Raw genomic sequence first — 12,642 nt, 5'->3', positions numbered from 1 at the left:
ACTCGAAAGGAAGATGATCGAGTTTCACGATCTTGGATGAATTCTTGTTACCCTTGGACGTTCTTTCGTTTCCAAGCTTTTACCTTATTCGAACAGAAGATAAAAAAGAAGGAAGAGTTGGAAAGAGTAGGACGTATAGAGTTCCATGGTAGAAAAGTCGCTAGGAATGTGCGGAAGCTGTATTCCAGTTTCCGACTGTCGGTTCAACGTTTATCTCTTTTAAACGACTATGTTTTCCCTCTCTCTCTCTCTCTCTCTCTTTCTTTATTTATCTTTTATCTTTTTTTTGCTCTCATATCTTGCTCATAGTACCATCGTGGTAAAGAAATAATCTAGGGAAATTTCACAAGGAGCATGCGCGATCCTTTTCTCATAAAAGCAACTTACCTTCTGCGTATTCGTTATCCTTCTTCCGTTAATTTCATATTGCTGAGAGAGAGAGAGAGAGAGAGAAAGAAAGAAAGAGGCAATGAAGGAGAGAGAGAGAGAGAGGAGAGAAAAAAGAAAAAAGAGATAGAGGAAGAGAAAGACAAAAAAAGAGAGAAAAAGAGAAAAAGAAAGAGAGAAAGAGAGAAGAAGAGACAGAGAGAGGGAGAAAGAGAGAGATAAAGAGAGGAAAAAAGAAAGAGAGAGAGAGAGAGAGAGCAAGAGAGATAGTAAAGGGAATTTCGATATGTACATTCGGCCATCTGCGCGACCTCAATAGCACTGCAAGCACGAGCGACCGAAGAATACATTGGGAAATCGAAATGGATAGCTCGAAAGAATAATTTCTACGTGAGCGATCGTTTAATCATTAGAGTACACGATAGGAATATCTACATATATCTAAGAATCAAACACATAATCGGTTTTTAATTAATATATATCTATTTAACAACGTTACTTGTTAGAAAATATAAAATTATACGATAGATTTTTATCACTTGCCACGCATTAAACTGTAAGGATATTTCAGAGAAAAAAGATTAATCTTAAAATTTTTTTTTTTATTTTTTGAAGGGATTTAAAAGTATTTAAACAGTATAATATATATCTATATATATATATATATATATATATATATATATATTCACATAGGATGTCGTACGTAACTGGAACAGCTCTGTACCTTTTTTAAACGGTTGAAAATAGATAAAAATGTTACAAGTCAAAGTTAAATGTTATCAAATAATGCAGAATATAATTTTATGTACTTTCATGCAATGGTGCATTAAAAAAATGCAACTGCACTTTTTTTTTAATGGAAACTTATATTTATTATTTTCCTAACGAATAAGTTATCCTAACATATTGGTTTAAGGTATGTTAAAACTTTTATGTAGAGTATAAAAACCGCATCAACCGCATAATCAAAATATGGTGGAAAATATAGTTATTCATACGAAAAAAAAGTGCAGTTGTATTTTTCTGATGCACCGGTGGTACATAGAAGTACATAAAATTATTTATATATTATGTAACATTTAATACCATTTACCTTTGACTTATAACATTTTTTCTATTTTTAACTGTTTAGAAGATACAGCCTGTTCTAAATTAACTAGGTCACCGTGGAAATATATATTATATATATATATATATATATATATATATATAATAAATGTAAGACAGGGATGTGATATAGTTTTATCTGACCTAGTTAATATAAATATAAATAAAATGGTACACTTTTAAATGCAATACTTTCACATTTTCAATCTTTAACCTTTTCACATTTTGAAACTTTTCATATTCTGACCTTTTACTCTTTCACAATTTCTTAAGATTGGTTTAGATACGTCCAATAATTTAATTGAATAGTGAGTAGTAAGTTAGTATAAGTTTAGCAAACTAAACTACTTAAGAATTAGTACAGTTCAGCTTTCGAAATTACAGAAGATGGACAGAAGTCGTAATCGTACCCCCTCTAAACGAAATGCGACACCCAGTGAGTAGTGAGGGAATTCTACTCGACTAGGAAAATCTAGAGAAATGGATCTACTCGACTAAATCGTTTTACTAAACTATTCCACTAAATTTTACTGTTCGCACACGGTGCGTTACTAAATTGCTCACCACTCGACTAAATTACTGAACGTGTTTGAACCAACCTTTATTAACTACCTCTCTTTCGATTTCGTACAATGTTATTCATTGCGTTTATATGTCATGCATCTATTCGTTAATAATGCGTTAAAACAATACTATTTGTATAATAAATGTGTAAAACCTAGCACGACATTTTTCTAACAAGGAAACCTCATGACGTATTCTGAAATTTTTATCTAAATTTGGAAGATAATCAATCAAGTGATATTTTATAATATTTCTTGTCTATAAAAAACCATTTCTTTTTCTAATCGATCTTTTCACTTTGATATTTGAAGATCATCGAATAGAATTATTTTGATATCATCAGTGTCGATGAGAAAAATAAAATTGTTTTTCTTTACGATATCGTTGAAAAACCTATTTTAGATTTCATTTTAAAAAAATTGTTTGCAGCGCGCATTATGTAATTAAGTATCAAAAAATTGAAATATTATTTGACACAAAAGTTTGTTTTTCTTTTTACAGGTTTTAACTTATCACTTATCTTTTATACGTATTCAAAATATTTTTCTTTTGTATTTAAGTCTGAAATAAAATGTCTTTTTTATTTTTAATATCATGTCTTTATGTTATATAGGAGACCTATGTTACATATATTTTCATCTCAAAGATGATTATATTTATCGATATTATTTAATATTTTTAGTGAATTTAAATACACAAGTATAAACAGATAATCATATTAATTTTATTAATTTATGTTCTTTTTCTTTGTTATTTTCTTACATTTGTTTCGTTCAATTTTCAATGTTATAATTGACTGTAAAAAATTATAACTACTTGATGGTTAAGAGTTATCCAAGGTCGATTTAGATGCAAAAAAAAGTATAAATGCAAATCTTACGTTTACACTCCAGAGAATATTGTCACTATTAATTCTGTTTTCCAGTAGACTCTAGATGTTCCTATTATCTGTCGAATTTTACTTTCCAATATCACATTGGATAATGTCGTTAATTTCCATAAGTATCACATAGGTTTTATACATAGATTATCTCCGAGTATTTCATTTTAATCTACACCCATATTACCTATAAATATGTTATACGGATTATTACGTAGAATTGTTAATAATAATAAATAAATTTTTTATTTAAACGTTTTAAGCGTTCGATATTTTAACTTTGTACATTTTAACAAAATTCAAGGAATAATAGATATTTATATAAATCTTTTTATCTATTATATTTATTCGCATTGTATATTAACCAGATGTCAGAAACAATTTTCTATCAGATCTGTAATAAATACTAATAAAGCAAGTGTGAACGAATATTCATTATAATAAGATAATAAACTAATAACGATTCGATGCATATACCTTGCAATGATCTTCCTATCTTTGTTGAAATTAAATTATCCTTGGAAAATTATCAAATATCGAATAATAGAACAACAATTTTTCATGTAATAAAATAAGTATTAATAATAAAACAATCAGTATAATATATATAATTAAAAATAAAATAAAATATTGCTTTACGTTGAAATATATTAGAAAAATATTCTGAATATAGAGAAAACTGATAATTAGTAAAAAATGATGAAAGAATAAAATCAAAAACTGTTTATAATTTTAACAAAATCAATTATCATTGAACCATCTCTGTCTTTTTCTCTCTTCCTTCCTCTTTCTACTGCTACTAAAATATTAACTTAAATTTTTTATTATTTCCTCACTTTACATTTTACTTTTCTTAACGATACCAATAATATAAACAAAATCGAAGACGATTCGACGATCTTCAAATTTCAAAATAGAAAAATCCATTTTTTGAAAATAAATAAATATTCAACACTATACGTTGAAGACATTAAAATTATCTCTTAACTCATCGTCACTCACCATAATCGAAGATACAAATGAGTATTACACAGTTATGGCCTTCCTTCGTAGGCACGAAACAGTTTCGTTAATTTCAACGAAGGTGATGCATAAAAAAAAGGAAATAAAACAGTAAAGAAAAAAAATAAAATAAAAGGAAAAAAAAAGAGAAACGAAAGAAGAAACAATTGGAGTAATTCTATTCGAGGTCGAGAAGGTCCGAATACATGTAAATGATTGTAGAAGCGAGTGTTTGAACGACAAGGCCTTTCCGGTCATGCCTATGTACCTACCGCGGCAATAATTGAAGCGACACACGAGTGCAATTAAATTGGAAGTTCCACGAGGAGGAAGAAAGGAAGAGGAACGTGGATGACGCCTCACGTCTCTCACTCTCATCGTTTTCCATGGATGCACGTGCACGGTAGATTCAAGTGAGAGCACGTGACACATCGAGACCTTAATAGCGCTGTCTCGAAGGGATTTGTGGTTTGGGAAAAGGTTTTAAGGGTCGTCCTCGAGTGACTCTTAACAGCTGCGCTTTCTGACTCTACATCGTCGATGATGCTACACGGAAACAGAATCATCCGACACGTTCTTTTTCTTTCCTTTCTCTTCTTCTTTCTCTCTCTCTCTCTCTTTTTTTTTTTGCTTCTTTGATACCAATAACCTAGTTTCTATTTAAGGAACTATTAAAAGAACGATCGATTTCGTTAAATAAAATTACTCTCCTACGTTAATTGCGAATTTACGTAAGTAGAGATAATAGTCTCTTTATTATGATACAAACAGTAGGAAATATTTTGGTATAATGTAGTTTAAAGATTAATTAAATATATGAAGTCTCTGTAGATCGTCGTTTAATTCGAATTGCAAATTTCATTTAACACGGTACAAAGTAAAGATGTAATAGGAAAATTGCATGTATTATTTTGTGTAAGACGAATCACATAATTCGATCAATTTCATTATTTAGTAACCTTTCTTTCAAAGATTCCGTTTCGCGGAGTGTTTCTTTATAAATCTTTTTTATTCTCATTGCCATAGTCAATCGTCTTGAATATAATGAAGCAAGTTTAGTATTTTCATTTCATATACTTAAAGATTATTCTTACAAATTCATTCATCTACAATTAACATTTCTCGAGATCGTCCAAGCCGGGATACAATTACATCGTTACAAATAAAATTAAAAAGCAATAAAAAAAAAAAACAGAGAAAATTATTAACAAATAATACGATTCGAGTGAGTCGATAGATAAAAAAGAATAAAAAAGGAAGAAACGAGAGAAATATTTGTTGATTCTTTCGTAGCATTTTCGGAATAGTTTGGATTCCTTCAGAGAATCGAAAATATCTCGGTTAGACTCGTTGAAAAAGGAATATAGAAGCGATGTAATACTTAGAGGAAAAAAAAGAAAGAAAACAAGAAAAAGAGAAGGAAGGAAAGAAAGAAAGAAAGAAAGAATGAAAGAAAGAAAGGAAAGAACGAACGAATGAAAGGCAGCCGCTGCGTGGACATAGTTTTGAATAGAGTGCACTCGACCTTTCCTACTCGGGTTCAACATACTTTCGTCGTCTCTAACCTCCGTCTAGAGTACGTCGTACGCGCGAGCTCTTATTAAACGTGGCGATTTATCGCTAGTAATAACGGTGCGGTCTGCTGGCGTTGCTCGTCGGTGAAGCCCTCTCTCTCTCTCTCTCTCTCTCTCTCTCCTCTCTTCTCGAGAATGAACGAAGAAGGAAGGAAGGAAGGAAGGAAGGAAGGAAGGAAGGAAGGAAGGATGTAGAAGGAGCTACAGTAAGGGTTTATTCCTTGGAAAAGCGTACAATGTATAGAACAAACACATACCCGACTAACTGTACATGCACACATACTTCTGATCAGCCGACATAAACGTACTCCTACGATTCCACGTGCGTGAGTCCTCAAGTAGATTAACAATTTCTGACATTTTAGTGCCTCTCTCGGATGCGTTAACGCCACTTCAAGTAGCGAAACGCAGCCCCTCCTGACTGTAACGAGCTCCAGGATTGATTAACCGTCTCGTTGCGCGACCCGCACCTCGTCCGCCGTCCACGTGGATTCTAAGCAAACGAGTTGCCCTTTTACCCTACGTCTCCTAACCTTCTCGCTCTACTCTCGAGGATCGTAATTAGCGCGTGATTAATTACTTCACTTTTTTAACGTCTCTCTGAGCCTATACTTTTTTTGCACTTTTTCTATCATTTCTCTTTTTTTTTCCTCTCTCTCTCTCTCTCCCTTTCTTTCTTTTTCTCTTTCTCTTTCTCAGGTCAATAATATTTTTCTTATTTTGATTCTATTTGATATTATTTGTTAAAAGAAATAACGTTGGTTACATGTTAAGTAACTACGGATAAAATTCCTAAGCGTAGAATTATAATGATATGAACCTTTGAATACGGTCATTAACGTTCTACCCGTTGAGGCAGTTGTAATTAAAATAATTTTCGAGTATACTCCAGAACGACGACGGCAGGTGCATTCCCACGTGTATATCGACGAGCTAAAAGCCCGCAGAACCAGAAAGGGTCACCTGCTATATATGATCGGGTTAAGGAGCCGAATAAGCATTATTCATACGCTGAGAACGTTTATCCTTAAGTTATTCATCTCATGAATTAGTGAACACGATGAGGAAGCCCCTACAGAATTCGTCTATCCCTAGGACCACCTAGTAAAAAGACCAGTATCATAATTTTAACTTAGGAAAATTCTCTTCTCTCATTGTCTTTATTTATTATTCCAGTTCTTCCTTTCGAAGGCATGATTTTTTTGTTTCACTTTTCTTCTGAATGATTAAATCGTATTAAATCTTTTTCATCGATTAAATCGGATTAAATTGGATTAAATTGATCGATATAAGAAGCACGAGTTTCTTCGGAAATAATTTTAGTTCTATAATCAGATTCACACGATTATAATTTTCTAATCATTTCTAAACTAATTCTTTCGTAATTAAATCGAACTAAAACGAGAAAAATGAATACAATTTTCTTAAGATTATGTGAGATTTATTAAATTCTACTTTAACATAGTTATTTATTCAACAACAGTATATAATTCTCTCTTCTGCAACGATATAATAATTTTCTCCTTTTTTTTTTATTTATAACGATATAATTGTATTCCGACTTGGACGATTTCGTCGAGAAATATTAATTATAAATGAATGAATTTGTAAGAAAAATCTTTAATTAAGTATATGAGATAAAAATACTAAACTTACTTGATCATATTCAAGACGATTGATTATGGCAATGTAAATAAAAAAGATTTATAAAGAAATCCATAATGGATGAACAAAATTTATAGATCTTTTGCGGTAACATGAAAGAAAAAAAGACATCAAATTTATGTTTTTTTCATTTCCTTTTTCCTTTCCGAGAGAGTGTCCGTGTTAAAAAATTGTTAATTTCCAAATGTTAAGAGCCTTCGAAAATTCGTGACTCGTGAAGAATAAGAGAGCTAGGTAATATATAAAGGAAAGAGGAAATGACTCGACGCTGCCACGTTAGTCGTGTCGACGAGGCCGTCTATATGCTGGAAATAGATTACAAACGTAATATTTCAGCCTCCATAAATATTCCACACGTCGTGAGACGTGGTTCTTCTTTCGAGAAAAGGGCCAACCTTCTCCTTGTCTCCTTTCCACTTTATCCCGACAAGTATTTTCCATGAACACGAGGCGTCACTCAGAGTCGGTTGGGTTATGGCACGATCTAATTGGAATAAAAGAGATTTTTGTAGGTGGTGCAACCTAATTGCCACCGTCTTTCGTCATTATGGGTGGTCTCTCTCTCTCTCTCTCTCTCTCTCTCTTTCCCTTTTACTCTTTTTCGAAATACTCGCCATATCATTCTTTCGCATCTTTCGGTAACACTCCTAGCAGATTTTGGAATGTGTCTACACTCGTCTACACTCGTCGACGTCTAATTTGTCCTCTATGTCTTCTGTCTTCCTGTTTATTTTGTTTTTCTTTTTCTTCTTTTTCATCGTTTCTTTTTACGTAATAAAACAAACACGTTAAAATATATCTGAATAAAACGATTTCATATTTATAAAAAAATTGTAACATTACATAGATCGACGTACAGTGGTATGAAATATTGTTTCAAACGACAAGCAGCAATATTGTAATAAAATTAATAACAAGAGAATGTTTTCAATGGAATATCTTATCTAGAAAATATCATCGAAAGGTCGATATGTTAACAATTTTTATTAAAAATATATATTAAAAAGATCTATCGATTGGATCATATATTAAAATCGCAAAATTGCGGTTATATGTTTTTACATAAAAGAAAAAAGAAGAAAAATAGAATCATCGTTCCTTTTGTGTAAATAAACATATTAAAACATATGCACGTATACTTTTTAAGATCACCGTCGAATTTTTTGTAAATATTCTATCTCATTCTATCGACCCTTCTCGCAATGATTTTCATAAGTAACAGACGTAAATACAAAATTCGTTTAAGTTCTTTCCCGGCGTTCTCCCATCTGTTCCAAATTCGTGTCTCCTGATTCTGGATAATTCCATGGTTGAATTTTTGCGGAACCAAAGGTAACAAATATTAAGAAGGCAAGAAACTGAGCAATGACGGTTATCCAAAAAACGATTCTCCAGCGTGCAAACGTATGCTACATGAAACAAATTAGAAAAGAGTATTAAAGAAAAAGACAAAAAAGTCATACATGTATATCATTAAAAATGATAATCAAATAATATCATTATAATTTACTAATTATCATTACATATAAATAAAATTGATATATTAACTGTAACTTAATTGTAATGAAAATTAAAATTATATATAAATTTACAATTCAAATCCTCACAAAGATAAATATATTTCTCTTCGCATAAACAGAAATGAAAATTGTTCCAAATTTTCGACGATCACGATAAGTGATATTAATAATTAATAGTTACTACGTTTATATAATTTTTTAAACGTGTTAAGAAATATTATGAAAAGCGTTGAACGAGAAAATGTAAAATTTTAATCTCTCTCTCTCTCTCTTTCCCTTTTTCTCTTTTTCTTTTTAAGAAGAGATACGATCGAAGAAAAGAAAGATCGAAGGCGGAGTTAGTTCGGCCTTTTCGATGTTTGCTATTCGTGAAGTATCTAATGACTTTTAAAGCATTTCTATACTCACTCCTTCTTCCATTAAAGCGCCCACCAAGGCTGGTAAGATGAACGCTGAAATTGTTCCAGGTGTATTCGTTATTCCCATAAGAATACCAGCGTAATTCGGTGCCAAATCGTTTTGATTACAAAGATGACCAACGAAAATAGCTCCACAAACAACGATACTTAGAACTAATAAAACCGTCGCAATTATACGACGACATCCACTATACATAATTATTATGAGAAAGATACCAGGTGGAACAGCACCTGTACAACAGATTTAATCAGTATCATTCATCGTTTATCCCTGATTTAATAGATATTTATCTATAAAGAATTTTTCTTTCTTCATTTCCCATCATTATTTTTACAAATCGAATTAAATCGAATACGTAAATAAGTAAAAGAAATAATTAAAAGATTTGAAGGACGATACTCACTTATGAAAACAGCAATTTTTCTTGCCGTCGTTTGCGACCAGATACCTTTATTTCTACCTGCATCTAATGCTTTACCAATGAGCGGATTAATTATGGCGTTCATTAAATATGGAGAACAAGTGATCATCGCATTCTGGAAAGGAAAAGAAAGAGGATCGATCGATCGATCGATTGATTCTAACGATAATAAATCTAATATGTAACATAATTAAATCCGATCTTAAACGATACTCACGGATTGAATATCATATCGAAGTATTTTGTTCATGTAAAGTGGCATTTGAGTGAGTAAGAAATACCAACAAAAGTTTCCCAGAGTATTGGTCCAGATAAGTGCCCAGAATGGTACAGAAGTAAAGATTGCTTTCCAAGGGATCTTCATTTTTGATGATTGTGGTGTTCGATGACCATACGTAGTGATTAATAGTGTTCTCTCTTCTTCGGTTATGAATTTTTGATTTTCCGGAGAATCCTCGAAAAAACAATAGAAAACTATACACCACAGTAATGGGAGTACGCCATGAATATAAAACACAGCTTCCCATCCTAAATCTTTCAAGATTAAGCCAGATGTCAGAATCGATATGACAGTTCCTAGAGATGTTCCAGCGTAGATTATTCCAACCCACATACTCTTTTCCTCGTAAACAACCCATTTTCCCAACAGAACGTTCACTATTGGAAGATTAGCAGCACTCATAATACCCATAAAAAATCTCACGAAGAGTAGAAGTGACAAAATGCTTGCACAAATTGGCACGATGATCGTTAGAATTGAGTTGGCTAACACACATATCAATAACACTAGCTTCGTGTTAAATCTATAAAACGAAAAGAAATATTAAAACGTAAAAGTTTGTATCGATTTTTATTATCGTTATCATCATTATGATTTATTTATACTACATCTTCTAATATAATGATTACTTCTGTCGAAGGACACATTTTCAAGCTATTAATTGGTTATCGTGTAAATAAATATTTGCATTGACTATAACTAATAAATTATTCGTTAGGAAACTTTAAATATCGTTTATTTGTATGATACGTAATCTATAAAAATACTTCGTGTTTCTCGTAGCACAAGGAAGGTCTATTACTGAAGTTAAAGATTCTTTTCTCGTAGATCTCATGACTGGTTAATAAGCTGTATAATGAATTCCAAGAAATGATTTGTTTCTTTTCCTTTTTCCTTTTTTCATAAGGAGGAAAAAAAATAAATCACATATTTTTTTAAATAATATTCCAAGCTCAATTAAGATCCGATTAATTAAGAAGAGTAAAAATTGATTTGTTATAATAACTCACCGATCGGCGAAGTATCCTGAAGGAAACATTCCAATGAGATATCCTGCGAAATATATACTAATGACAAGTCCTTGCTGAGTGGTCGACCAATGAAATGGTCCTTCCATATCCGTAATTTGCTTTACAGATAAATCTCCAAATTCAGGACACTCGTCTGACGCTACGGATTTTTCAAGTTTCACCATACCAACTATAGCTATTGCCATATTGACCTTGAGACCGTAGATGATCATGTTCGCAATGCAAAGCATTATTGCGAAAAGGTATCGAACTTTTTTAAACACTATCAACAAAAATATTTAACAGATATATATATGTATGCTATAATAATATGCAAAATAAGATAAGTATCATTTAATAATAAGAAAAACTATCACTCAACTTAATATAATAAATTGAAGGTTAAAAAACGTCGAATATCCATTTACTTCCCCTATCTTTCCTCTACCGACATATTCCCTCGTAAAAATAATTTTATAATTCCCATGCACGATTAATAAATATCAAATTACTAAATTAACAACGAAGCTTACTTGTTTATACGATGTCTTCTCAATGTATCTTTCAAAAATCTTTCGTAGTTGTTTCGATTATCTTGAAAGACGGCAAACCATATCGATACTCGCGAGTCTTGTTTCAATCTCTATCTTCGACAGATCGAAATTAATGATCACACTTCTTTGCAATAAGAAATCGAGCGTGATATGACTATCGAACTATAACTGCATGAAGAGACAAATGTTTAGTTTCTTCTCCATGTATCTCGTAATTGATGCTCGTCCTTGTATCTTCATATTATCATCGCGAGATTAGATGGCTTTGCAGATGAAAGAGAGCAACAGAAAGAGAGAGAAAAAGAGAAAGAGAGAGAGAGAGAGAGAGGAAAAAAAGAGTGAGAGAGAGTGAGGACGGGAGGAAGAGAGCGAAAGAGAGGCAAACAAAGATGGTCACGATGTGATAGAGTACACTTTCGGTCTCGTTCTGTGGCAGTCGATATTGTGAGTGTCAAAGAGAGCGCACGCGCGCACGTTTATAATTAATTCCCAGCGTGGGAACCTTCAAAGAAAGGAAAGAACCACTTGTTTATACGTCACGATAAATGGATTCGGTTCATCGAATAATATATTTACAATTTATTCGACGGTCCCTTGATTATTTTGATTACACCGTAAACAGTCGCCGAAAAATAAAGAAAGAAAAAATTGTTCATACGAATCGTTCAGTGACCTTCGGATAATTGGTAAATTTATAAGAGATTTTATTTCTACTGTACTCGATAATATCGAAGTAGTTATTCACAATCACGTCTCATTATCTATCGGGTTAATGAATATTTATTGAAGAAGTTTTTTTACGCGACCTCTTTATATTTATTTCGTATTCCTAGCGTTTGAATAATCTATTTCCTTTGTAACCCTTCTATTCATTGTCTATTGTTCGGTGTATACGTAATTTGAAGATTTTCAAAAGTGAACGATAGTTTTGTGAGTACACATGTTCATATATATATATTTATTTATTTATTTATTTATTTATTTATTTATTTATTTATATGCAACAAATGATGTAGGAACTCACGAAGATGAGTTTTATGAGCAACGAATTATCGTCAAATAAATATTTATCCCTATGCATTTTATCTATCTCATAAAAGCTACATTCGTTTGTAACACATACGTAATCCTGTCTTTATCATATTCCATCGTAAGAGAAAATTTTATCAAATAAATATGAATATATACATAGCTACATGTATACGACTATGTACCGAGTGTACCAATTTAATTGAATGCGAAAATTAATTGAAAATCA

The 12,642-nt window shown here is 31.7% G+C and overlaps 2 protein-coding genes across 12 annotated transcripts in view; one reads left to right on the top strand and one right to left on the bottom strand.

Moving 5' to 3' along the window:
* Window positions 1-12,642, top strand: part of LOC127062385 (teneurin-m) — a 682,969-nt gene that overhangs the window by 147,595 nt on the left and 522,732 nt on the right. The gene's annotated exons all lie outside the window — the stretch shown is intronic.
* Window positions 7,775-11,920, bottom strand: LOC127062388 (sialin-like). 2 transcript variants are annotated; one of them, XM_050990478.1, is made up of 6 exons: window positions 11,910-11,920; window positions 10,831-11,113; window positions 9,758-10,343; window positions 9,523-9,655; window positions 9,108-9,349; window positions 7,775-8,588 (listed from the first exon to the last, which is right to left on the bottom strand). In XM_050990478.1, coding segments are annotated over exons 1-6 (1,413 nt in total). In that variant the 5' UTR covers window positions 11,911-11,920; the 3' UTR covers window positions 7,775-8,420. The 2 variants fall into 2 exon arrangements, with proteins under 2 accessions (XP_050846435.1, XP_050846434.1); XM_050990477.1 differs by lacking the exon at window positions 11,910-11,920 and adding an exon at window positions 11,364-11,839.

This window comes from Vespula vulgaris, chromosome 3 (assembly GCF_905475345.1).
Source record: "Vespula vulgaris chromosome 3, iyVesVulg1.1, whole genome shotgun sequence".
In the NCBI taxonomy this organism is placed as follows: Eukaryota; Metazoa; Arthropoda; class Insecta; order Hymenoptera; family Vespidae; genus Vespula; species Vespula vulgaris.
The sequence above is the reverse complement of the archived record's forward strand: the minus strand, read 5'-3'. Positions and strand labels throughout refer to the sequence as shown.

What these genes read in the sequence shown, in the direction of transcription:
- LOC127062388 (XM_050990478.1), bottom strand. An exon ending in TCAGGATACTTCGCCGATCG is followed by an intron (nt 10,344 to 10,830) that starts GTGAGTTATTAT and finishes TTCGTTTTATAG; the next exon opens with ATTTAACACGAAGCTAGTGT. An exon ending in GCGCTTTAATGGAAGAAGGA is followed by an intron (nt 8,589 to 9,107) that starts GTGAGTATAGAA and finishes TGTTTCATGTAG; the next exon opens with CATACGTTTGCACGCTGGAG.